The sequence below is a fragment of the Falco punctatus genome, assembly GCF_963210335.1.
Source record: "Falco punctatus genome assembly, chromosome: 4".
NCBI classification, from domain to species: domain Eukaryota; kingdom Metazoa; phylum Chordata; class Aves; order Falconiformes; family Falconidae; genus Falco; species Falco punctatus.
Genome location: NC_137583.1, coordinates 29,281,648 through 29,307,808, shown reverse-complemented (window position 1 = coordinate 29,307,808; position 26,161 = coordinate 29,281,648). Strand labels below are relative to the sequence as shown.

At 57.2% G+C, this 26,161-nt stretch overlaps 2 protein-coding genes across 5 annotated transcripts in view; one reads left to right on the top strand and one right to left on the bottom strand.

Moving 5' to 3' along the window:
* The first annotated feature begins 1,454 nt into the window (after positions 1-1,454).
* On the top strand, positions 1,455-13,172 carry FSCN1 (fascin actin-bundling protein 1). The gene is made up of 5 exons (XM_080383893.1): positions 1,455-2,319; positions 9,438-9,594; positions 10,074-10,195; positions 10,477-10,644; positions 10,749-13,172. The coding sequence occupies exons 1-5, from the start codon at positions 1,497-1,499 to the stop codon at positions 10,949-10,951; spliced, it is 1,473 nt and encodes a 490-aa protein (XP_080240019.1). The 5' UTR covers positions 1,455-1,496; the 3' UTR covers positions 10,952-13,172.
* A 1,252-nt stretch (positions 13,173-14,424) lies between these two features.
* Positions 14,425-26,161, bottom strand: part of RNF216 (ring finger protein 216) — an 81,350-nt gene continuing 69,613 nt past the window's right edge. For 3 of the 4 annotated variants that reach the window (XM_080383862.1, XM_080383863.1, XM_080383864.1), the window contains exons 16-17: positions 18,764-18,833; positions 14,425-18,161 (exon numbers count right to left, since the gene is read on the bottom strand). In XM_080383862.1, coding sequence (XP_080239988.1) covers positions 17,842-18,161; positions 18,764-18,833 — 390 coding nt within the window. In that variant the 3' untranslated portion in view covers positions 14,425-17,841. The other variant, XM_080383865.1, reaches the window with a different exon arrangement.

Below are 26,161 nucleotides of genomic sequence, written 5' to 3'. Positions count from 1 at the left end.
CCATGCTCGTATTTATCTGTGTTTGCTTCCACGTGGAAGCATCCACGAGAAGTGTCCCTGTCCCCAAGGAGTGGTGAGGCGCCTCTCCCTGTGCTGCACCCAGGCTGGTCCCCTCCCATCTCGGTGGCAGCCCTGCCCTGGGTGCCAGCGGAGCATGGCCTTGTGCTGCACCGCAGCACCACTCACCTTCACCCTGGGAAACCACCTGGAGCACCCGCCTGGCGCAGGGGTGCCCGTCGTCTGCTTCTGGCTTTGCTGCCGGGATCCGGGTTCCCCAGGGCCTGGATGCTCCAGCCTCACTGGTGCCTGGCACAGGGTGTTGCAATGGCTCGGAGATGGTGAGGGGGGGCAATGGCATCTTCCACCCTTCTCCCCTCCTGTCCTGCAGCCCTGCAGTGTGGCCAACAGCCTGGTGGGGCAGAGGGGGTGTTTGTGGGGGTCTGGCACTGTAGGTGGAGTCTTGCAGCGGGATAGGGGTTTGCCATGCAGAGGGATTCTTGCAATGCAGGAGGAGGACTTGTAATGCAGACGGTGGTCTTATAATGTGGGGGCTCCTGCAATGCATAGGGGGTCTTGCAGTGTGGGAGGGGGTCTTGCTGTACAGGGAGTGTTCTTGCAATGTGGGAGGATCCTGCAGTGCAAGGGAGCTGTTGTAATGCAGGGAAGACTGGCTGTGCACATATAAGACACATATGTGCACATATAAGACAAGGTCTTAGCACATATGGGGGGTCCTGAAATTCAAGAGGGCTCCTGCAGTGCCTGGGGGGTCTCCCCATGCAGTGGGCACTTGCATTGTGCCTGTGTGTCCTGCAGATCAAGGGGGCTCCTGAAATGCAGGGAAGGGTCTTGCCATGCAGTAGGGGTCTTGCAATGTGGGGGGATGTCCTGCAGTGCAAGGGGGCTGTTGCAATGCAGGGAAGGCTCTAGCCGTGCCAAGGGGTCTTGCAACGTATCAGGCACGGGGTGGGGGTGGGGGGGTGTCCTGAAGTTCAAGAAGGCTTCTGCAGTGCCTGGGGGGGTCTTGCCATGCAGTGTGGTCTTGCAGTGGGGGAGATCCTCCTGGGGAGGTCTTGCCATGCAGTGGGGTCTTGCAGTGGGGAGCGTCCTGAAATTCGAGGGGGCTCTCCAGTGCCTGGGGAGGTCTTGCCATGCAGGGGGGTCTCGCAGTGGGGAGGGTCCTGCCAATTGGACGGAGCTTTTGTAACGCGGGGAAGGCTCTTGCCGTGCAGTGGAGCCTCACCGCGGAGGGGTGTCCCGCCATCCGAGGGGGCTGTGGCCGCAGCTGGCCGGCTCCTGCCACGCCGCGGTGCGGGGGCGCAGCGGCGGCGGGCGGGGGTCGCGGTGGGGGCCGGCCCGGCGGGCGGGGGGCGGCGGGTGGGGGTCGCGGTGGGGGCCGGCCCGGCGGGCGGGGGGCGGTGCCGCGGCGGCGGCGCTATAAAGGCGGCGTCGGGGCGGGCGCGGCGGTCGGCGGCAGCGGCGGCGGCGGCGGCAGGATGACGGCGAACGGGACGGCGGAGCCGGTGCAGATCCAGTTCGGGCTCATCAACTGCAGCAACAAGTACCTGACGGCGGAGGCCTTCGGCTTCAAGGTGAACGCCTCGGCCGCCAGCATGAAGAAGAAGCAGATCTGGACGCTGGAGCAGGACGGGGAGGACTCCAGCGCCGTGCTGCTCAAGAGCCACCTGGGCCGCTACCTGGCAGCCGACAAGGACGGCCGGGTGAGCTGCGACAGCGAGGAGCCGGGTCCCGACTGTCGCTTCTTGGTGGTGGCTCACGGCGACGGGCGCTGGTCGCTGCAGTCCGAGCCCCACCGCCGCTTCTTCGGCGGCACCGAGGACCGGCTCTCCTGCTTCGCCCCCGCCGTCTCGGCCACCGAGAAATGGAGCGTCCACCTGGCCATGCACCCCCAGGCCAACCTCTACAGCCTGGCCCGCAAGCGCTACGCCCACCTGGGGCCTCGCCGCGACGAGCTGGCCGTGGACCGCGACGTGCCGTGGGGCGTGGATGCCCTCATCACCCTGCTCTTCGTGGAGCAGCGCTACAGCCTGCAGAGCTGCGACCACCGCCTGCTGCGCTGCGACGGCCGCCTGGTCCCCGCCGCCGAGCCCGGCACCGCCTTCACCCTCGAGTTCCGCTGCGGGAAGGTGGCCTTTCGCGACGGGGAGGGTCGCTACCTCGCCCCCTCGGGCCCCAGCGGCACCCTCAAGGCGGGCAAGAGCGCCAAGGTGGGCAAGGACGAGCTCTTCGCCCTCGAGCAGAGCTGCCCGCAGGTCGTGCTCCGAGCCGGCAACGACAGGAATGTCTCTACCCGGCAAGGTACGACGGGGTGGGAATGGGGGGAGTCCCTGGGGTCTCCAGCCCGGGGTGAGCCCCTGCATCCCGCCGGCATCGGCGTCCCTCGGGCGCTGCCTGCCCCGAGCTGAGCTGCCCTCCTGCATCCCTCGGGCATCACCGCCGCATCCCCTCCATCGCCCCGGAGTGCCCTCCCCAGCGCTGCCCCCCTGGCAGCCCCCCGCGTCCCTGCAGCATCCCCTGCCTTTCTGCAGCGGCAGCCCCCCCGCGTCCCAAGGGTGCTCCCCTGCATCCCTCTGCCATCACCTCTTCAGGGTGTCCCCCCCCGCGCTTGAACTCCTTTTCGCACAAGTCCCCACACCCCTCTCCTGAAGCCACCATCGCCTCAGGGCACCCCTGCTCCCCTCCAGCATGCTGCCCGCGGTCCCTCCCCCAACCCCTCCACCCCCATTCCCCCCGCACCCCTCCCTTCCCCCTCCCCCAGCCCTGCAGCATCGCCTGCCTGGGGTCCTCTGGCCCCCCCAGCCCTTCAGCGTCACCTCTGCAGGGTGCCCTGGGCAGGGGGGACAGTGAGGGGCCTGCTTTGGGGTGCGGGGATGGACAGGGCAGGGGGGCTGTGGGGGTGGATGGGGCCTTCCCCTGCTGGAAGGAGGCAGGGCTGCCATCCCTCGCCTTCCTACCTGCAGAGCTCATTGTTCACCCAACAAAGCCTCCACCAACCTCCCCCTTCCCTCGGCCATGTGCCCTGCAGAACGGGGCCTGGGGAGGCTGCGGTTGCCCCCATGGGGCAGTAATCCCCTCCCCCCAACCCCGTGGGGCTGCATTTCCCAGTGTGTGGGGGCTGGGTGCTGCCCAGCCCATCCCCAGCCTTGGCAGTGTTACATAAACGGCTTCGCCAAAACACCCGCATCCCACATGCACCCGCATCCCACATCCACCCGCACAAAGGCAGCCGCTGCGCCCGCCGCGCCGCCCGCACCCATCCCCGTTCCTGCCGCTCGCCCCAGGGGCCACCGTGCTGCCTGCTTCAGGCGTCACGGCCACACGGCACGGCTGCCCTGGGCACATGGCCGCCTGCCTGCCCTCGAGTACCCGGTGCGCATCCCACCCCCTAGCTTGCGGGGTGCTTGCAGGGGGCCGGGGGTCCCGGCTCTGCGGGCTGGGCGATGCTGGAGGTGCACGGCTGCCTGCCGGGCTGGTGTGGGAGCCGTGGGGCACGTCACCGGCACGCCGAGTCAGGCCGGCACACGCCGGGCGCGGGATGGGTGCGAGCATGTCTCACTGCAGCGAAGCCTGGAGGAACAAGCAGCGGGGAATTTTTGTTGTGTGTATATACAATATTTCAAGGTGAATCCTCGTCTGTGCCTGAGCAGCTCCTTGCCGGTAGCTCGCCACCTTTCTCCTTTCAGAGAGCAAATCCTGTGCTGCAGAGCAGTCCCTTAAAAAAACAAAATAATGCCTGCGAAGATGGGCAGCGGGGACTATTTGCCCAGGCGTAGGGGTTTGGGGAAGAGAGGAGGAGGATGGAGATGGTGGGAGGCTGCCGCAGCGCCGTGGGGGAAGGGCTGCTGCAGCCCTTTGTCACCGGAGATGGGAAAACCAGATGTGGGGGGAGATTGTGCGGGATGGGGTGGCCGTGGTGGGAGCCCCACGGCGTGAGTGGGAGCGCTGCTGGCGGACCTGCCGGCTTTGTGTGATTCACAGGGATGGGGGTGGTGGGAAGGGGGGGGGGGGGCACAAATCTCCCCAGCAACAGGGGGCTCTGGGCTGGGCCCGGCCCCTTTCCAAGCAAAATCCAGTGGGGAAGGGTGCGCCGGGGCTGCACACCCTCGCTGCTTGAGTCCATTTTGGCCGGAGAAGCCGTTTCTACCTGGTTTATCCTGCCCGGCAGCAGCGAGAGGCTGGGAGCTGCCGCGCTCTGGGCTCGCCCTCCCTTCTCCCGTCGGGAAAAGCGCCTTGTCCCAAGGTTTCGGAGGAGGCAGCCGACAAACAACCGTCGGAGGAAGTGGTTGCAGACAGCCCTTTCCCCCGCCGCGCTGATAAGCGCCGCGCTGCTGGCAGAAGTGCCGATGGCCGCCCGGGATGGCTGCCCGGGATGCGGGCGGTGGGCACGGAGCGGCTGCACCTGGGAATGGGCAGCTTGTGCCCACCTGGGGTTAGGGAGGGAGCGGGGATGGCAGTGGCTGTCCGCCCCCCCGAGGAGTGGGGACAGGGCCACCGGGGTTTTGTGGTTCCCCTGGCTGGGAGCTGGAGCTGGTCCAAGCTTGGGACAGCGCTGTCCCGCAAGTGTCGAGTCAGCTCCTGGCCGGGAGCCTTCTCCCTGTCCCTGGGATGGCCGGTGTCACCACCGCCTGCATACGGGGCACTGGGGACCACGACGCCACCATCCCGGGGGAAGCATGAAGTAGGTGCCAGCCCTGCCTCTGCACCAGCACTGGGGCTGGGGGGGCCCTGGCACCGCTGCCCTGCCTCCAGCCACAGGATGGGCACCCTGGGGAGCCTCAGGCTCCGTGAGACCCCCATCTCCCCATCGCGCCTCCCAACGGAGCCGTGCCGGGGTGCTGCCAGCAGAAAGCGGCCTCCTCCCCGGCTCAATGGCTCCTTTCTAGCCCCGACTGCGGCAACAAAAGGCCCTTTGTGGGCGCGAGGGTCCCCGGGGGCAGAACGCTGGCGTCCTCCCCGCTCCGCTGGGCCCCTGCCAGCCCCCCGCCCGGCAGAGGTGCTCCGCCTGCCCCCCCCCCCCCCCCCCCCAACCCGTGGGGGGGAGAGGATGGGCCGACTGGGAAGCAAGGCATTTCGGGAAATAGGGGTCCAGGGAGGGGGCGAGCGAGCAGGGCAGTGATGGGAGTGCGCCTGGGCATGCCAGGTTGGTGACGGGGAGCTCTGCTCCGGGGCTGGGAGCCCTCCTGGCCTGAGGTGGGGAGATGTGGCTCTGGGTGGGGAGCATGACTGGGGGCACACGCTCTGGTGCAGGTTTTCATCTGGAGATGCCAAGTGGCGCGTTGGTGCTTGGGGGAGACCACAAAGCCACAGGAAATCCGTAGGGAAGGAGGAGCGGGTTTTCCAGGAAATCCATGCTTCACCCCCACCCGTGACCCCCTTGCAGAGCTGCACCCCCAGCAGAGGAGCTGTGTGGTCCCTGGGTGCTCCAGGCTGTTGCTTTTAGATAAAAACATCCTTGGATTTATGTACGGTTGCAGCATAAGCCCGTCTGGAGGGGACGAGTCTCGGAGCACGTGTGTGCGGCTGTGGTGTGGGGTGCCAGATCCCTGCAGGGAGACCGGACCCAACGTGCGCCGGCAGAGCTGGCTGCAGCATCCCCTGGGCTGCTGGGGCACCAGGACCCAAAATCCTGCCCTGCCACCCACGAGGGCTCGGGGGCTTTGCCAGCACTCCCTTGGAGGAAGGCAGGCTCAGGTTTTATCAGCCATAACCGTGGTGTTTCTGCAAGGGAGCCTCTTGGCCTCTGGGGAGTCGGAGGATGGGAAAGGTGCAGCCTCCCGTCTGCTCCGGGTGCTGGGCAGGGCTGGCAGCTGCCTGCGGGTCCTGCCAGCTCCCAGCTGGAGGAAGGCAGCGAGCAGAGCCTGTGCACGGGCAGCTCCTGACGTGTGGGTCTGCCCCCCGTGGGTCCGAGCATGGGGACTGCTCCGGCTGGCTTGTCCCACTGGCTGGCCATGGTCCGCCGGGCTCTTGGCCTCCTCCCCATGGAGCGCATCCCGCTGGGTCTCACCAGCATCCCAGGATGGCATGTAGGGCACCACCTGTGTGAGTTTAATGTAGAGGGAAGGTCTTCTACATGCTGTAAATGACCCCCCCACTGGGTCTGTGGCCCCTGGTGGCATGGAGGTTGGCACAGGTACAGCAAACTGCTCCTTTAGATGGAGAAGCCTCTCCCCGGGAGATGTGGGAAGGCACGTGCTCTGGGATGGCCACAGGCCTCCATGTGCATCTGCCATCCAGGGTTGGAGAGCAGCGAGGGCTGGGGCATTGATCCTGCAAACCCGAGGGGCTGGCAGCAGCTGAGGGGCTTGGGAAGCCCTTCCCTGCGCCAGCGCCGGCTTGTCCCCCATCGCCCTCCCTGGCTCTCCGAGGACCCTGAGCCCAGGGCTTTGTTTGGGGGTGGGGGGTGGGGCACAGTGTTAGGCAGCCCTTGCGGGGGGACGTGCCTCAGCTCCCACCTCCAGCCTCTGCATCCTCCCCAGGACCCCCCTAGCAAACCCAAGTTGTGGACGGAGCCGGAGGACATCCCACACAGGGAGTCTGGGGGGGAGCAGCCGTGCCCCCCGCTCCCCAAACGCTGTCCTGCCGCTGTGTGATTGCCCCCCTCCAGCCTCCAGCTGTAATTAGCAGCTTTGTCAAGGTCAGGCAGAGTCGTGCAGCTCCAGACTGTAAATTTACCAAGAGCGGTAATTAAAGCGTGATTGCAATGGGAGCGGCACAGCCGGGCCGGGCGCTGCGGGAGAGCGGGTGGCTGCGGGCTCCCTGCCACAGCCCTGGGCTGCAAAAAGCGGGGTGGTGGCAGGGGGTGGCTGGAGGGACAGCCTCTGTGTCCTCACCATGGGGACACGGGGACATCGCTCCTAGACCCGCCATGGTCCTACCGCCTCTCTGCCCATGCTTCATCCCATCCCTCCCCGCTCTGACCCCCCAAACCTCCTGCTCCAGCTCAGTTACAGCCCTTTGAAGCTGCCTTCTGCCCCCGCCATAATTGCATTCCTTTCTGCTGAGTCGGTGTAACCCAACCCAGCGCCGCTTTTGGGGAGGGGGCGGTGGGAGACCCTCCTGCAGCACCAGCAAAAGCCAAACCTCCCCGCCACGGCCAGAGCCTGGGCAACTGCACGGCAGCGGGGTGGGGGGAGCCCGGTGGGTTCGCTGTGCTCTGTGGTGGGGGGTCCCTGGGGGCGAAGGGATGGTGTTGGGAGGCTCCCAGTGCTCCTGTCCCCCCTCCAGCCCATCTGTGGCGCAGAGCATCCCCCCAGACTCTCCCCATCCTGGTGCCTGCAGGTCAGGCAGCTCTTTGCCGAAAAGCCTGGCAAGGAGGAAGCTCTGCTGCCTGCTTGCCCCCCACTGCAATCAGCAGCAGCAGCACTTGCAGGTTAGGGGGGTTCAGGGGTGCTGGCAGCCCTGGGTGCTGGGCTGCACCTCCTGGCATCCCCTCCCGCAGCCCAGTCTGTCCCTGTGAGCCCCCGCAGAGCCCCCCTGTGCAGCGCGCAGGCGGCTGTACAGCTCTCGGAGCAGCCCGCTGCGGCGCTGCTTTCCCGGCGGGGGTGCAAAAATCAAAACCAAATGTTTCCACCGACCGCTGGCTCAGCCCCCGGCAGCCCTGGGAGGCGGCGAGTGTGGGACAGCTGTGCCAGCCGAGGACTCTACCGGCGGGGCTGGGCTTGGTGGCCCTACAGCACCCCTTTGCCCCCCGTGCTGCCCCAGATACGCCGGGGAGCAGAGCAGCGGGGCGGTGGCGTGTCCATCGGGAGCTGCAGAAGGTGCCAGAGGATGCTCAGTGGGAGAGGGAGCTGAGGACAGGCAGCGGTGTGGCAGCCATAGGACAGTTTGGGTGTGGGAGAGAAGATTACAGCCAACAAAGCAAAGCCCTCAAAGCCTGATCCCTTTGGGAAAGGTGGGAGACTGATAAGCGAAGCAGAGATGGCTCCTGGGATAGGGGTGGCATGGGATGCGGATGGCCCTTGAGAGATGCAGGCGGGTGATGGGAAGCCACCATCGCCACCTCTGAGGCTGACAGCTGGTGTGTGGAGGTGGATGGTCCCTCCTCAGGTGGGTGCAGCTGGTGGGACTCACTGGTGGCTGTGCCGTGCACAAGGGCCACCCCGGCGGTGGTCCCTGGAGCCCTCCCAGTGACCCTGTACTGCAGCATTCCCACTCCCAGCAGCTGAGGAAGGTGCAAGGGGCCAAACACGTTGACCAGCCCCACGAGCAGGTCCTTGGCTCCAGGAAAAGGCAGATTTGGGCAGAAAGGTTGCACACGCACCTCGCATCCTTTACAGGACCTGGTGCATGGTTGGACACCACATGGGTGCTACAGGAGAGGGATGTGGGTGCTTTCTGCTGTGAAAAACTTGCCCAGCTGTACTAGACCCCAGTCTGTATCGCCATCCTCTCCTGAGCTGTTCCCATTGGTTATGGACCTGTGCTCCACTGGTGGTACTGGGGCCCATCTCCACTCGTCCCAGCTGTAGGTAGACAGGGAGAAGCGGGGCCGAGCACCGCGCCCCAGCTCCCTCCCCAAAACCCAGCACGGCAGCTTGGCTGTTTTGCTCTGGCTGCAGGCTACGGCTTGTGACTCGCCTCCCCAGAAGTATTTTTGGGCAGAAATCCACCAAGCTGGAGAGCTCTGGAGAGGATTTGGCCCCGCTAGCCCTGACTAAGCAGGTTTGCTTAGGCTCAGTGCCTGTGGGTGGATGTGCATGTGGCCTGGGGGGGCCAGCGGTTGCCCCAGGACTGTGGCTGGTGGCCCCAGGACCAGCTGCATCTGCCTCCAAGGTTGCCAAGGGCGAATGCTGTCTCTGGTCCCGTTGGTGCAGGGATGGGTCATCCTGGCTGGCAGAGCTGGGGACCGGCTGGTCTGACTGGGAAAGGCTTGGCTGCCCCAGGGCTTTCCCGAGCTGCCTCCCTGCAAACCTCACCGCCCTGACAGGCTGTGACAATTTATGGAGGAAGGATGGTGCCACGGTGCTTAACCACGCCGTGAGCTGGGGATTCATAGGTGGCCCAGTGGCCTCTGCTAATGGATTCAGTAACCTGGCTGTCACCCTCAGGGTGTGTGTGTGTGTGTGTTTAAAAAACTACAGCCCTTTGTGCGTGAAATACCTTGGCTGGTCTTTGCTTGATGCTTAATCGTGATGGAGCTGATGGTGGTGGAGCCGGAGAGTCAGGTGGCTGCCTCAGCTCAGTCCAGTTTATGGCCTCAACACCTGAGCAGCCAAATGCAAACCTGGATTTGAACGCAAAATTCTGGGGTGGGATGGTGTGCGAGGGATTTGGGAGTCAGCAAAGCTCACCCAGGGGAGTGGGAGCCCTTCTCAGTGGGGTTTCCTGGGCTGGTTCCACACCTGGACCCGCTAGAGGTGGTTTGGGGTCCCCCCCCGCCTTGTGCACCCCCACTTCCATCTGCCTCTGCCCTGCAGGGATGGACCTCTCGGCCAATCAAGATGAGGAGGGTGACCAGGAGACCTACCAGCTGGAGATCAACAAGGACACCAAGAAATGCGCCTTCAGGACCTATACTGGGAAGTACTGGACGCTCACCTCAAATGGGGGCATCCAGTCCACCGCCTCCACAAAGTGAGTCCTCTGCCCCCACCAGCCTGGGGCCGTGCATGGGCTTCAGGGACCCCTCTTCATCTGCCGGGGTTATCCTGGGGATTTTCCAGCCTAGGCGCTCATCCCAAAACACTTTCCAGCGAAGGCGGTGAATTCCCTGGAGAGCCCTGGGGCTGGCCCGGGGCTTGCCACCCACGATGCTCAGGAAGTCCTTTGGGCCACGTAATCCTTCCCGGCCGGCTGGGGCTGTCGAAATGCTTTACCCCGCAGTTCAACCCTCTGCGAGCCAGGCAGAAACCCCAAAAATGCATTTGGCTGCCTGCCTGCCTCCTGCCCGTGGGGCGAGGGCTTCGACGGCCACTACGATGTGGCCCATCCTGCAAAAAATGGATCGAATCGGGATCTCCTGGTTCCTGCTGTGACCCTTTCCAAGGTGGTGGGGTGGCACCGGCAGGTCCCCATCTGTCGCATCCCACTGAAGGCTCTCTCTGCCCCTGCAGGAACGCGAGCTGCTATTTTGACATCGAGTGGTGTGACAAGCGCATCACCCTGAAAGCTGCCAACGGCAAGTACGTGACAGCAAAGAAGAACGGGCAGCTGGCGGCCTCCATGGAGACAGCGGGTAAGGGACCCCCTTAGGGACCCCTGTCCTGTGCTGGGGTGGCAGGGGATGGACAAAGTCCCCGCTCCGAACCAGACTCCTCTTCCGAATGATGCTCAGGGATGCAGGCAGTAAGTTTTCTTAATGACCGTTTCACATGCTGTGAGACAGGAGGCCAGATGGGGTGGGTGAGAAATGGGTGGGGGGCACAGCCCACCCTCCTCACTGCTGCCTGCCGGCTGTGGGGTCCGGGCGCTGCACCCCCTGGGCTGCTCTCATATCCTTTCTCCCCTCCGGCGCAGGTGAGACGGAGCATTTTGTGATGAAGCTGATCAACAGGCCCATCATCGTCCTCCGTGGCGAGCACGGCTTCATCGGGTGCCGGAAGGTGACCGGCACCCTGGACTCCAACCGCTCCTCCTACGATGTCTTCCAGCTGGAGTTCAATGACGGAGCCTACAACATCAAGGGTGAGTCCTTGGGGGTGGCTACGGGCTGGGGGTGGGGTGACGGCCATCGGAGTCCCTGTGGTGGCTCACAGGGCCACCTTGTCCCCTCTCCCTCTTGCCTGCAGATGCCACTGGGAAGTACTGGATGGTGGGGAGTGAGTCGTCCGTCACCAGCAGCAGCGACACCCCCGTGGACTTCTTTTTTGAGTTCTGCGACTATAACAAAGTGGCCATCAAAATCAATGGCAAATACCTGAAGGGTGACCATGCTGGGGTCCTCAAGGCATCCGCCGACGCCATTGACGCCTCCACCCTCTGGGAATATTAATGCACTTTAGCATACCTCCCATTGCCAACTTCTTTTTTCCCTCCTCCGTCCTTTTTTCTTTTGGGTTTTGTTTCTCCTCTGTAAAAGGATTTTCAGACTGGCTTGCCCTTTCCTCCTGCCGTAGAGTTGGTGCGTTATGTGGGAGGTGGGTCTCCATAAATCCCTGTAAGAACTGGAAAAGTGATGGGGCAGCCTGCCTATAGCTCTGTAGAGGGGTCTGTCTCTATCCTCCTCCCCCCTTGCCTCCCTCCAGGTTTGCTGGGCTTGGAAACTGCCGACCCCCATCCCAGCCCTGAGCATCACCTTAGGTAGTTCAGTTTCCACTCCTCGATTGAAAAAAAGGGAATAAGATCACCTCCATGCTTGCTTCCACCATATCAGCGCTGGCGCCGCCCAGATCTGTCCTGCCAGTGTCCCCCGGCACACCTGTGCCATCCTGACCTGCTCCAAGCAGGGGCAGAGCGATGGTGCTGGGCTCAGTCAGCTCCTCCTGGCTCTCCCTGGCAGCTTCTCTCCGCTCCTGGCTTTCGGGGCAGGATTCATCCCTGGCTGAGCCGCTGAGGTGACCTTACATATCACAGCAGCCCTGGGGCTGGTGTGTGCCGGCATGGGTCCCCATGGAAGGGCCACCAAGCCGACCCCCCCGACCCCTGCACCTGGAAATGATTTTTTTAGGGTGATCCCGTCTGGAAAGCCTCAGTCTTTCATCTCACGGAGCCCCACACGCCTTGTGTCCCTCTGCCCCTCCTTGTGCTTCTGGCTGTGGAGGAGCATCATAGACCTCGGCTGTGGGGCCGGCCGGGCAGGTGGCTGCCTGAGCTGGTCCTGCTGCTGTGCCTGGGAGGTGATGGCGTGGGGGGGATGCAGAGCTTGTGCCGGGTGGGGGCTTCATCCAGCCCACCTCCAGCGCTGGCAGGCTTCGGTCCCCGCAGAAGCCCAGCTGGCCGATGCAACCTGCCCTGGGCGGTGGCTGGAAGCATAAACTGCAGATTTTGGTTTACAGAATAGAAAAGTTCCTTAGCAAACTTTGCACAGTGATATTTGCTCAGTAGCTTTGTTTTTTTTTTTTTTTTTTTTTTCTTCTCTTTTTTTTTTTTTTTTCCTTTTTCTTTTCTCTCTCTCTTGTAAAATACTGGAACAGTGAGGCAAATCACTGAACACCTAATGCTGAATTAGGAAGTGCCCGTTCCTGTGGGCTCCCCTGAGGAGGGCAGCTCCTCATCTCACCGCCCCGGGGGCACCTGGGCTCGGCTCTCATGCCATCGCAACCCTACTGGAAACATTAAAAAAAAAAAAAAGAAAAAAAAAAAAAAAAAGAAAAAAAAAAGACCAAAACAGTATTTTTGTTAGTCTCTATTTATATATGCTCTCCATGGCACTGTGTTACCAGCTGTTGTCTGTACTAGGTCTGCATTAGAGTATAACGCTGTTCGTAACAGGTGATGCTGACGTGTTCGTTAGGGTGTTGAAAGGCACTTTATCCTTTGGGGCCTTCCTGGGGCCGGGATTCGCTCCCTGCAAACACACCAAGGAGCCTTTTCCCCTTGGGCCCCCGCTGGGGAGGGAGCGCTGGTGCCCACCCCACACCAAGGGTGCTCGCGGCATCGCTGCGGTGCCAAACCAGGGCCGGTCCCTGTCACCGCAGGCAAGGTAGGGGCTCGTCAGCCTTAAAGCCACGTGGAGGGGCAGCCCTCCATAGGAGCTTGGTGCTAACCTCTCAGCTGGGAGAGCGAGCGACCCGTCCCCTGCCAGGGGGACACCTCTGGGCCAGGGTCCCTGGCCGGCGCAGGGGATCCTGGCTGGGACTCTACCTCGGCTCTGCGCTCACATCCAGGGGCTGTGGTGCCCACCCGCCCGGGGACCGCGCTGCCCCTCGAAGGACCGAGTGTCTTGATGAAGCCCTGAGTGACCCTGTGACTTGGCACACACTTTTTGCTGGCCTTCACCCCCTCACCGTGTTGCCTCCGCCCTGTCCCCCGTCGCAGTTGGAACCATGTAACTCCCGCTCCAGCTTCTCCCGTGTGACACTAGGTCATCATCTCTCCTGTCTCCTTATCGGGTGTCGTGACTCTCTGAAAACATCTCACTCTGAAAATTTTAAGTTTCGGGTTTATTTGGGTTTTTTTTTTTATTATTATTTTTTTGTAAGTGCCATTTGTATAACTTAAAAAAAGCTTGAAATGGAGAAAGATGAATAAAAAAACCTTGCATTCGGATAGAAGCAGCGGTGTGTGGTCTGTCAGGGCAGCTGCAGCTGGGGCTGCAACAGCCTTTTAATGAGGCACGAGGCTGAGCGTGGGGCATTTGGGGGCCAAACTGCTTCACCAAGACTGAGCTGGAACTGGAGGGCTCGGGCAGGTGGGTGGCCAGGGAACGGTGGCCAACAGGCTCATCCTACCCAAGGGACTAAAGCCAAAGCCGGCTGGAGGCTGGTCACCTCAAGATGCTCAGGGCACTGCACCCACCTGCGCAGCAGTCAGGGATGCACCAGCACCCCAGCTCTCCTGCGAAGGCACTGCCTTTTTTTCCCTGGGCTCAGATATTCCCTGCCCCATATGATGTCCCTGAGAGAGGGAGGAGGTACCTGGTAGGAGGGAAGAGCGGTGGGATTGCAGAATCATGGAATGGTTGGGGTTGGGAGGGACCTCTGGAGATCTAACTCAGCCCCCTGCTAGAGCAGGTTGCATGGAGCGGGATGCGATGCTGGTTTTGGGTGCAGTGTGGCATCTCTGCTCAGTGATATGGAGGAGAAAAAGAAAGAACCAAGGACGGGAAGGAGGTGGGATGCCCACCTGCTGCAGCCAGCCCAGGCCAACACACAGCAGCCGGCCAGAGGAGCTGGGATGGCTGGGATGTACCCCCAGCCCTCCCAGGACAGCCAAAACCAGCCCTAAAACTCAACAAACCCACCCAGGCTTCATGCTGGGGCCAACCCCAGTTTCAGCTGTGAAGCTGGGGTGCAGCACCCACCGATGGAGGGGCTGCCAGAGGGACCTTCAGAGCTAGGTCTCAGCTGTTTGCCAGCACGGGGAAGGGGCTCCAGAGCCACCACAGCATGGCAGGGAGGACCCTCACCCATCCCCTCCTCCCCAGTCGCCAACACACATTTCCTTTTGCTTTTAAGGCCAGATTCTGCATTTAGCATCACTCCTGCAAGGGGGGGGGGGGGGGGGGGGGGGGGGGAGAAGTCCCCCACAGCCTTTCCTCCACTCGACACACACATCCTGGTTTCCATTTAAAGAAACAACTGGAAACCATTTTCTATCCCGTCCAGTTTTTCCTCGGGAGCATGTGGAACGTATTAAGCTTTTCCAGGAGGGTCAAATGGGTTTTGCCTTGCAACTTACAGAGTTTTCAACCGCACGGGCTGAGATCTGGCACAAGAGCCCTGCCTGCTCATCCCCGCCACCTGGCATCAGCCCTGGCATCTGGGCTGGAAGGAGGATGCTTCGGCTGTAACGAAAGCACGGAGGTAAAAGCCAGAGTGCACAAATTTATTTACAAAAAATTCAAATTACAATATAATACAGGAACTTTTTACACACAGAATATTAGAACAGTTTACTACCAGAAGGTAAAGAAAAATATGTTGGTTTTTTTGGGTGTGGGTTTTCTTTTTTTTTTTTGTAACAAACCACCTATTTATTTTCAGCTATTGTTATACAAAGTTGCAGAACATGCACATCTTTACAGGGTTTCTTTCTTTTAATATAATGTTTTGCTAAGTGCAAATACTAAGTTTCTCTCTCCACCTTTAAGGCAAGTAAAATGGGACACTGCAATTAACCATGAGAAGTACCTGTTACAGAATCAGCCTGGGCACAGCAACCTCCCTGTCCCCTTTTGAAGGACAAATGGTTTCAAGGACCGCAGGGCAGGAGGGAAAATGGGATGCAGATCACAGATGGCTCTGGTGCTTCTGCACTAAGTTTTGGGTTTCTTTTTTTCTTTTAAAATAAACTGACCCAGATCCGAGTGCTATCGGAAACCACAGCTCAAGGTCTCTTGGGGTAGAGGGGAGGAGAGGCCACACGCGTTGGCTGTGGAGTAATTTTCGGTGAAGGGGGTGTTCCCTGGGCAGGGAAGCAGCTCGGAGCCCAGCACCACCCCAGGGCTGGGCAGAGGGCTAAGGCTCATCGCTGGGGGCTGCTGGGCGCAGGGCACAGCCGCATCGCAGACCGAGCACCCATTTCTCTTCTCTCAGACACAAATAAGCTCATGGTTTCGGCAGGGGACACGGGGACAGTGGTCCCCTCTTCCCCTACGCCCACCAGGCTCCTCCAGGACCACGACCATCACACCATGGCAGCAGCAGACCCTCATCACATCCCGACCACGAGGACGGAGCACTGACACTAACCTCCTCTTGGCACCTCTGCCCGACACTCCTCCATCCCTCACGCTCCATCTCTGCACTCCCCCCTGCCCAGGCTTTGCAGACCCCCAGGCAGCTCTAGACACGCACCCAATCACCGTTTTGCTAGTTACTGCTCCCAGCCACATCGCCCTGTGACACCCATCACGTTTCCTTCACCTTCCACGTCTGGGCCACCGGCTCAGCACCTGAGCTGTGCCCCAACTGCTCGAACCCCCTCCACTGCCTGACCCCCCCTTTGCACAGGCAGGTGCTGGGGGACAACCGCGACCGTGCTGCTGGGAAAGGCACAAGGTTCAGGAAGCCTGGAGGGCTCATCCAAGCTGACCCTTGAGCCCAGAAAATCTCAGCTATTAAAAAACCAGGATTCCCTTTCTTCTGAGCTGGTTCTAAGAAGCATCCGTGCTTCTTCTGACCTCAGTCCACTTTCTTGCCACCCTCTAGTGCTGTGAACACAGCCCTCCCTCCCCAGATCCCACGGGACGCCCTGCTCCTGGCAACCACAGGGAATCGCTTGGTGCAAGGCAGGATTTAAATCTGGTTAAAACCCAGCCGAGCAGCAAGTGATAAGCTCCTGCAGCCCCCAGACTACTTCCAGAAATAAATTAAAGAAAATTATAGCAGCAAGGGAATAGCACTTGGTTATTACTGCTAGAGAGACGGCGGCACTGAGGAGCTGGAACTCCACAGGGTACCTCCAACCCCAAGACAACACCCAAGAGTGGAAAAATCACTGACTCAGCTCCAAAAGACATAGAAGTCCCCTCTGGGAGACCCTCCTGGGGACAGTGGTCCCCAGGTGCTGTCCCAGGCCACGGTGGAGGCTACCTTTCCCCAGGAGCATCCCGCCGCCAGCGCTGCACCCATCGCTCACTGGGTGCCCAAGGGGACGCTGTGCTGGGAGCGGACACGGAGAGCTGCGCGAGGGTCTGGCAGGGACCACGTGGCAGAGGCAGGGAGTTTAACCTGAAAAACAAATCAAACAGAGATACCTGGATGCCAAGATACAGGGGGGAATAACGGGAGAGGAAACGCACCCAGAGAGCTCCCAACCGGACAGAGCAGAACAAAGCCCGGATCAAACCACTCGGGAAACAACAACAGCACAACCGGGCTGCTAAAAGCTAGCACAGCATTTCTGGGAAGAGTTTTGGGGCTTTTTTTTTTTTCCACTTCAACCATTTTCTTTTCTAGAGGGGGCCCATACGAGACAGCACAGCCAAGGCCTGTGGGGAAAGGGCTTTGTGCCAACACTCCTCCCACAGCCCAGCAATACAACCCCTGCTTCTTACAAGGAAGTTTTGCTTTTCCTAAATCCTCACTTCCTAAGTCCAGCAATACTCATGTTTGCCTTTTAACATGCTTTTCCAAAGCCAATTAAGCCAAAACACACCTTTTGCAGAAGGCATTAAGCGCCGCGGAAGCAGCCAGCTTCCTGCAGCACAAGGCTACAGCTGCCCCTTCGCTGCAGGGGGGTCGGCTAAGGGGGCTCCCGGCTCACCGCTGCCTGCACGCACGACTACAGGGGCAGTTCCTCACCCTTCTGCTACAACACACATCACACACCACCATCTACGCATCTAACCAGGTTATTTGCCCAAGCAGTTTTGCAATAAAGAATGCAGCTCAGGCTCCAGGTGCTTCTATCAGCTCTGTAAGGACTGCGGCCAGAAGGAGGGGGAGATGTGGGATGCCAGATGAGAACAGCAAACAAAGGCCATGTTTTGGAAGCTGACAGACACTCACCCCTAGGGGAAAAAAAGTCCTGAGCCCTTCAAAGGGGGCAAGTTCAATTTAGCCAAAGGTTAGGGTGCCCGAGTCTTTTGCTACTTGTTAAAGCCCTGAGACATGGCCCTGGGCTTCCTACTGAGATCTCAGCAATGAGGTGGCTGCTGCATCCCCTCACTCCACTTGTAGAGTGAGAAATGCTAGAAACACTAGACTGACTTGGTTTTGAACAATTTATTTCTGCTGTGAGGTGCTAGCAGGTTACAGGGATGCCGGAGAACACAGGAACCCAGCCCTGTACCTCCCTGCAAGCAGAAGGCTAGGGCTGCCGACTCCTGTTACCTTGCTCCTGAAGGTCTTACTCAGATGCCAAGTCTCTCCTCCCTTCCCCCAAGACTCACTCGATTGTGTGGCAGCTGCTCCGACTGGTAGGATTTTTGGAAAGTCCCCGAGTGACAGCTGCATCCTTGTGCTCCCCACAAAGTCTCACTTTTCTTCCCAACAGCTACCCGAACAGGCTTTGTCAAATCTAAACATCTGGATGCCCAACAGAGGGAGAGACCCCTTGGAAACGCAGCACCAAGCCCTGTAGCAGCACAGGTTGAAATGTTTGACCGCAGAAGTTCAGAGAAGCTCTAGAGAAGGGTGCAGTGCAGGTATCCGTGAGCCAGAGCCCGTCCCCTTCCCGCTGGCTAAACCAAGGGGGGGCTGCAGAAGGAAGGGGGGTGGTGTTACGGGGGTGGCTTCGCCCTGCAATGACCCTCCACCAAGTGCTGTTTGAACCAGGTCAGAACCGGTGTCGGGGCTGAGGGCCAAAGTGCATAGGCAAGTTGTGCTCCAGCTGAACATTGATCTGAGGGAAATCATAGTTCACCCTCATGTTCGGTAGTGGGGGGACGTAGGGGGCAGGGATGGGGCCGATGTTGAGGGGGATGTTATTGTACATGGGACGGACGGGAGGGAGCGGGAAGGGAGGGTGCACGAAGGGGTAAGGGGGCATCCGGGGTTGATGGAGGTTCTGAGGAACGGGTCTGGGGATGACTTCAATTCTCTGGATTTTCTCCATGGGCTTTTCTGCAGGAGGGCCAATCCGCTTGAAGCTGTTCTCTGCAGAGGGAGGAGAGAAAAGAACCCGTCACTCCACAAACAAGAACTCACCAAGCTCAGTCCATGGTCTTACATTTGCAGTTGGCATCCTCCATCCCCGGCACATTCCTCAAGCACGCTCTCTGCGGTATCACTGCTTGCCCCTTCCATGCTCCACGCACCAGGGAGCACGGCACTAGCCTTCCAGGTCGGCTCCTTTCATCTTTTCACCACACCACAGACAGGGAACAGCTCCTTCTGCACCTCCCATGACTCGGCACAGAGGCTGTGCTGCCCTTCAGTGCAGGGCAAGCGGAGAGGAGACAGGTCTGTGCATCCACGACATCTGACGCCAAGGAGAGCTGGACACGCATGAAACCTGCTGGCAACAGCCCTTTAAAGCTAGATGGGTTCCCCGGAGGAACAGGGTGAGGCTTGCACCCCTCTCTGGAGCAGGACTGGGGTGATGCTGGGTGCAGCACAGCAATGCACAGAGAAGCCCGCAAACAGCCAGGCTCTGGGAAGAACCCAGTGACGATTCAGACTCGTCAGTAGCTGGGAACCCTGAGCTCTCCTGTCATCCTCAGTCTGATCTCAAAGCACAGGTACAGACTAGGACTTACCTCCATTTTTCTTCCTTTGCTCCTCTTCAGCCTCCTTCTGAATCTCCTGGATTATCTTCTCATCATCTTCCTAGAAATCACAGGAGTACCAAGAGTCAACGGGCTAAGTCCTGCTGCAGCAACCTTCTATTCTCCAAGTACTGCTGCTCTTTTCAGCACTTTTGCACGGGGGGGGAGGGGGAAAAAAGTAAATTCAGCTGAATTGTCCTCATCTGGGGTTGACCTAGACTTAGTCAAAAGCAAGGCTGCCACGGGGGACGGCAGCACAAGCCACTTGTGTAGAGCCAAGCCTACTCCACGGACCATGACTAAGGCCAAGATCAGCTTTCCAGGGAGATCAGTGTTAAAATTCATTGACTTGATGGAAACCAGAGAACTGCAGCCCAGCTCCGCCCCTCTGAAGAGTTACTAGAGAGTTGTTAATCTTTTAAATGGCAATAGCCTATTAAATATTTACATTATGCTAGCGCTTCTAGAGTTTTTGGCCCAACAGCTAGAATTAACACAACTTAAATCCTGGCTCTAGTAGCTAAACGCTGCTGTGACGAGGCCATTTAGATCTTATCTGTAAATCTGACGAGGGCATAAATCATAATATGTTTCTTTAGTGTCTATCTAGAGGTTATAGCAAGAATATTCAGACCTGCTGCTCAACAAGAACACAAGGACAAGCCAGAAACTGAAACAGAAACTGATGAGAGGCACCTTCTGCCTCTCATCATCTTCAGTTTTCTGAACCCAAAGGAGCAGCAGTGAGACCAAACAACGCGGTGAAGTCTCAGGTGCTGCAAATATCTAGAGAGATGGCATTTACACCACCTTTTACTAGATCGAGGGAGCGTGATGGACAAAGTCCTGGCAGAAGACTACGCAGCTCTTGAGCTAGGAGAGGCTTGCCTGGAGGGACGGCCACGGGCACCGACAGCCCGTAGGGTCCAGGCAGCTCTTCAGCTTTACACCAGGCCGTGCTAGTGCTGCTAGGAAACCAGAGAATCACCCTGATCCAACTGTCCCCACCCAAGAACGGCTGTGAAAAATGAGTTTCTTCACTGCACCACAGCATGCAACAGCTATCGGGGTAACAAAGATCACACCGAACAACTACAGAGACATCTCCCTCCTTGTGCCAGGCAGCAGATGCTTCTGCTGGCCATATGTGCAGTGATGGCAACAGAGGTCCTCCCAGTTTCTGCAGGGTTGCGCCTGCTGCTGCTTTGCATCCGTTGGGATGAAACACTACCTGGCACTTTCAGAAAACAAATGAGAAGAGCTAAGCCCCCGGACAGTGTTGGTACTCTTGATGTTAGTTATCAGGGAAGAAGGCCAAGAACAGGAGCTGCTGGGTGACACACACCACCTGCATCAGGCACTCGGGGTCCACCTGCACAGCAAGGAACATGCTGTTTGCTCCAGCACTTCCTCCGTGAGCGCTAACGGTGGAGCAGGAGGGGAACCCCAAGCCCCAAGCACCCCACAACGCACAAGGCTCTGCCTCGTTTTATTCATCCTGATTTCGGTATTGCCAAAACCCATTCATTTCTTCCTGAACACTCTTAATGTGGAAAACATCCTCTATTTTGAAGAGCGCTCTGGGACTAAATCCGAAATATGCTTCACGTGTGCAGCTACGTTGAAATTATTTTAAGTCTAGTCAGCTTCCCAGTTCCAATCTCACGGTCCTGCACATGTCTAGCAGCAACGCCTGGGAAGCTCGCTAAGATGTCCCCTCCTCCCGCCACCAGATAACTTCAGTCTCCCAGGGAAACCTTATCTTAATGTGCAGAAAGCCAGCAAACTCAATACTTCCCCCTGCTTTTAGTATTCTGAGAGTCAATGGTTAAAATTAAGACTTCCCAGGACATGCTCCCCGCCACCTGCCCCCTCCAAGCAGGCTGCTTCCACGGACTGCTAATTACAGCCTATCTATCTCCATAAAAACTGCTGAAGAATGGCTCTTCTGAGCCTATACAGAACTTCTAGTTACCCCCCCAGTATCAGATTCCAGTGTTCCCTGGCTGGAAAACCACCAGGGCACGGTCTGCAACCAGCAACCAAACCCCCCCCCCCCCCCCCCACTCCTTCGCCGCTTGAGCAGCACTCCCAAAGGGTGGCCCCAAAGCTTTGCAAATGGAGGCAGCCACCCCTCCCCACTTTATTGCCTTTTACTGGAAAAAATGCACCTGAAGGGCTTTTTTAGTTACTTGACAAGAAACGTATTTTAAGCTCAACTGAACGTCACCCCATCTCTCTCCCTCACACAAAGATAAACCTCACCTTAAAGCCTAGAAACATGCAGAAACACCTTCTAACTTATGAAAAGTGCTTTTACTTTAGCCTAAGGCTGTGATTAACCCCATGAAAGAGCACTTTCCGAGGACACTGCCATCCTGCCACCACCCCCACCCCCCCCCCCCCCCGTGATGCTGCAGCTCCTGCAAACGCTGCTGCTGACACCGAGCAGTCCTGCAGAAGGCTGGGGAACAGGGCACACGGAACAACACAACTTTATGAGATCCTCCTGCAGCAAGGGCTACTCGACCCTCCCAGTTTAAACTGCAGCTGACCTCTGCACTAATGAGGGCTTGACAAAGCCATCTGCCCCTGGGGCTGGCAAGCCAGCTGCATGCAGACCCAAGGTGATGCTGGCTTCAATTACTGCAGCTCCCATAGCTCCAGGGAAACGCTGAAGAGCAAACCCCATCTGCCCGACCTCCCAAATGATGTCTGTCTTGCAAGGACAACAGAAAACACGTCACCCCAATTGCAACAGCCAGAGATCCCCACTCAACCTCCTCCCCTCTTGCTCTTCAAGCAGGGGTGCACCTTGCAGCACGCCCTGGGTGCCAAAAAACCTGCCGAGAACAGATGCCCATCAAGATGACCACTTTCCAACTGGTTTGGCAACTGCAAATCACAGCAGAGGTGTAACAAGCCTCGTCTCCAAGAACAGCAGTTATCAGCTTTGTTGCTTCTCTGCTGATAAGAATGTATTCCCACACTGGAAGGTTAAGATGTATTTGGACTTAATCCTGCATACCAAGCCTTGGGTTAGAATGATTTTTGTATCAGTATTTCTGAAAAACCAGTATCCATTAATATAGAAAGAACAAAAATACACAGCACAATATGCACCTCCCTAGTTCAGGAGGTGACATTACACTTGGCAAGCTGCACAATTCGATACCTGCAGTATTTAAGAAAGATTCATGTCCCAGATGGAGCAAAAAAAAATTGCTATGTGCACAGCAAGATAATTTTAGGGCATTTGTGAAGGAAAGCTGACGCCACATGTTCTGTCTATTACGTCTTGCACCAGTGCAGGTCAGAATTAAAAAATAAGTCTCAGTGCTGCAAATATTCACCATGTACAACAGTGATTTCTGCAAAACACCTCTAATTCTTTGGGAAGCAAAGGCTGTATTTTGATTCCAGAGTAACTGGAGAGAGATGACAGATGCATCTAGGGGTAAAGCATCCACACCAAAAATTAAGTTTTCATTAGCACACTTATGGCTGGCGGTTGTGGTAAGAAACCATTTAATGTCACATGGGGTAGAGGCTGCAGTACAATTTCAAAAGCCTCTTGTGTCCATTTTCCTGAGCGGGTTCAAGTCCCTTAATAAAGGATTAGATTATAATTTTAATAGCCTACTCACAGGCTGCATGGATTGAAGGGATTTATCTTGTCAAGTTAACAGTCATCTTCCTGTCAGCTGCCTTGCCTACAGCAAAAAACCACCACCACACAACCCCCCTCCTCTAAAAGAAAAAAAAAAAAAAAAAAAGAAAAGAAAAGCAACCTCCCAGACCCTGGGGGGTTCTCAGCACCAGCCAGCTCGCATGTTTTTTGAGCAAGGACATAACTTGGCTCTCCGTGCGGGGCAATGCTATAGCGTGGCCCTTCCCCGGGCTCCGCTGCATCACGGGAGAAGGGAGGTGGCCAAGGGAAAAATGCAAAGGCTCTATGAGATGTGTTCACCCTCCTTATCTGCAAACACTGCAGAAAGCAAATGCGGCTATTGATAGCAGCTGCATTTTTAAGCAGCAAAACAATGGATGGATGGATTTTTGTCCCGAATCGGACAGTGGGATGCTCTTGGCCAGAACCATCTCCAGTCCTGTAGCCACCAAAAATTTTCAGCCCTGGCCAGCCCGAGAGCCTGCCTTTGCGATCCCCCACCCGCCGAAGGATCTGGGCATGGAGGAGGCTTTTCCTTTCAGCGCTCTCCCATTGAATCCAGGGAATGCGGCGCGCACAGAGCCAATCACAGCAGAAGGGATGGCTGGGGTCTGCGGACGGATTAACTCCGGAGCTGGGCTGGGTTGCTAAGCCAGGCACCTTTTCATGGCAGGGAGGCCTGTTCCAACAATGCTGGGACGTGGCAGCCACGGCCAGCACCCACACAGGGCCCTGCACACATAAACATATGGCCCCTCAGGAACAACAACACACAGCGGCAAAGGAGATAAAAGCTCCACAAGACACACACGGACACCCTTCCCCCAAATAAAACCTCCTCTGCCCAGAACAAAAGTGCCCTCCACCGAGCTTTTGAAAGCTCTGTTTTTATCTGCTGTGCTTCTCATCGTCTTTAATGATGAAGTGTCGCAGGAAAGCGGCTGCCCCCCTCCTGAAAGAGGGACAACGAGAGACCCGGTAACTATTGCTGGGCTGCACAACCCCTCCCCTGTCTTTAGAAAGCGCCTTCACCACCACCGCCTCCCCCTTTCTGGCTTTTTACTGCTTGCTTTTTCCACGTACGTGTGGCCGCAGCCGTTACTAATAAACTTGAAATGATTTTTCACGACGGAGCCTTCCAAAGGACTAAGGGGTTTTGTTTCAAATCATTCCCAGATCAGCTGCGGAGAGCCTGAGCAAGAGCAGGCATCGGCTGTCTCCAGCGCTCCGCCATGCAGCAGGAGGCAGGGATAAAAGCAGGCTGTGCTGGAACTGGAACGGGGCATCCGCAGTGCTGCAGGACAAGGGGGGCCAGGACCGGGATGAAGCACACGCTGGTGTTTTAAGAAACGCAGAGTTATTTTAACAACGGGCATTCCATCTTGATAGCTTTCTGGGAATACCCTGCATCACCCGTATGCTTGTGATTAAGGCATTTTATAGTACGTTAAAAAACAAAACCAAAAAAAACCAAACCACCCTCCACCCTACATTTAGGGGTGCTTCCCCCCACCTCCAGCTCCTAAAGGCAGCGCTGAGTACTTCATGCATTTTCTTAATGCATCTGTAGTTCTACAGAGTCTTCACTCAACATCTTATTTTTATATTGCTAGAAGGAGGGATAATTGCAAACACCTTATACTGATTAGTTTTCTGCTTTGAACTTTAATGATGGGCCTTTGGGAATGTTTTAAGAGTTTAGTGAAAACATCTTAAAATTGAAAGCCAAAAACACCGCTGTGCAATATTACTGATAGTCCAAAGACGGGTATTAAATTAAACTTAATACATACAAGAGCAGAACCTGGTTTACCAAAACAATCAGAATGCATTAGTCAAATTGCACCGTGGGATTTGTACAAACCGGCTAAAACGCACACATCAGCCTCAGGTTGGCTACAGCTCTTTAGAAACGGGGGAAAAGGCAGCCCCCAAGTCCCAGAGCCGATTCTCACTGCTCTGTCCTGAGCTTTGTCTCTGGCAATATTGCATCAGCCCCTCCTGCAGCCAGCAACGTCTCAGCAAGCCGAGCCAAAGCTAGCACTGCCTGCGGAATAGGCACACGAGGATTTTTGGCCAAGCAGCTTACTGAGAAGAGCTCCTGGCACGTGTTCACATCCTACAGGGGTGCAGGGCACAGATTAGCTCTAGAAGAAATGCAGTGATTAAGCGATTACTGCCTGCTACCCTAGAAGCTGCTGACCACAGCCCGACTGCAGCTTGTCTCTGAGCCAGCAAATATTGCACCGATTTAAATTAGACTCTAGTCTGATTACAGCATAGGGACAAGATTTTAACTAACCTTTTATTACGGGAAATTTTGAAGCGTCTGCTTTACTCTCTCAAGATCATTTGAGACAAAGACTAACAGATGCTGCAGTTCCTAGAGGACTGTCTTTAATTTGTTTTTAACCCAAGCTAATGAATAGGTTTACTTATACTTTCGCAAGAATCCTTTCAAACTCAGAAAACGTTAAACCTTTGGAAAAGCACAAAGGTTCCCTCAATTTTGCTGTAGGTAATGGGGAGTTAGATCCAAACCACACCCTTCACGAAGGTATGAGATCAGCCAGGTCTGACAGAAAGCCGAAGCCTACATCCGTGAAACACAAATGGACAAGACCACAGTGCTGTCACCATGCCACTGCTCTGCTGCAAAGACAGGTCTGAGTTAAGGCTATACGTGAGGATATCAGAAATTGGAAGAAAAACCACCCTGTCACCCAGTGGAAGCCAGGCTTTGGTGCCACACGTGTGCCCTCCGCATTTTGCGGCAAAGCCTAATCTAATGCAGGGAGAGGGGTGACAGCTCCTAAGCGATAGGGCTGCAAATTTCACAGGGGACGAGACGACCCAGTCTTGTCTTCTCTGTACTTGCACACACAGAGCATGGCTGTAAACGGGTGCAAGCCCATGGCAGATACCATCTTCCTACACGCACAGCATCTGTTGTCTACTGACTTCAACAGAAGAAACTAAGCCAAAAGAAGAAACAGAGGAGTTGGAACAGGCGCAAGCAGATGCCAATGCAGCAGCCAACAGAGCTGGGATGGGGTAATCCCTTGGATGCACATCATCCCTGACAAAGGACAAGACTCTACTGATACAATGGCCTTTTGCTCTTTCATATCCCCATGCCAAGATTCAAATGCTTTCCTCCTCTTCACACCTACCACATTAACTCCTGTTTACATCTCCCAGAGGACAGCGCAGACCACCCAGGTGGGACTGGCTTAGCGTCACTAAGCACCTCACAGAGGGGGACCACGCGCACAGGTATCCATCACTTCAGTCTTAAGATGCCAACAGTTGAGTTTCACGTAATTCTTTGTGGCACAGTGAGGACAGCCACCCACCTTCATCTCCCAGCCCATCAATGCTCCGTCATTTAAAAAAAAAAACAAATAAAAAAAAGAGCATGCAGTGCCAGCACTTTGCTGATGGTGGGAAATTTTTCTTTGCCACAACATTGGTTAATTAGAGAGCTGGAAATGGCCCGGTGACAGTGCCCTCTTTGTGCTCCTTATTTATTTATTTATTTAAAAGTACAGTAGGAGCTTTTTGAGAGGCCTCATGTTTTCTCTGGCTCCGAACAAACACCATCACGCAGCACAATCAGCGGCCTGATGGGAACAAAGGATGCCAGCACTGCAGAACCCTGAATCGCATCCCCGTGGAAAACGGGAAGGAGTGGGACAGGAATCCGAGCAGTGCAGAAC

Excerpts from the sequence above, each read along its gene's own strand:
- FSCN1 (XM_080383893.1), top strand. The coding sequence starts at position 1,497 with ATGACGGCGAACGGGACGGCGGAGCCGGTGCAGATCCAGTTCGGGCTC. Across the intron at positions 2,320-9,437 it reads GAATGTCTCTACCCGGCAAG|GGATGGACCTCTCGGCCAAT; the intron begins GTACGACGGGGT and ends TCTGCCCTGCAG. Across the intron at positions 10,196-10,476 it reads GGCCTCCATGGAGACAGCGG|GTGAGACGGAGCATTTTGTG; the intron begins GTAAGGGACCCC and ends CCTCCGGCGCAG.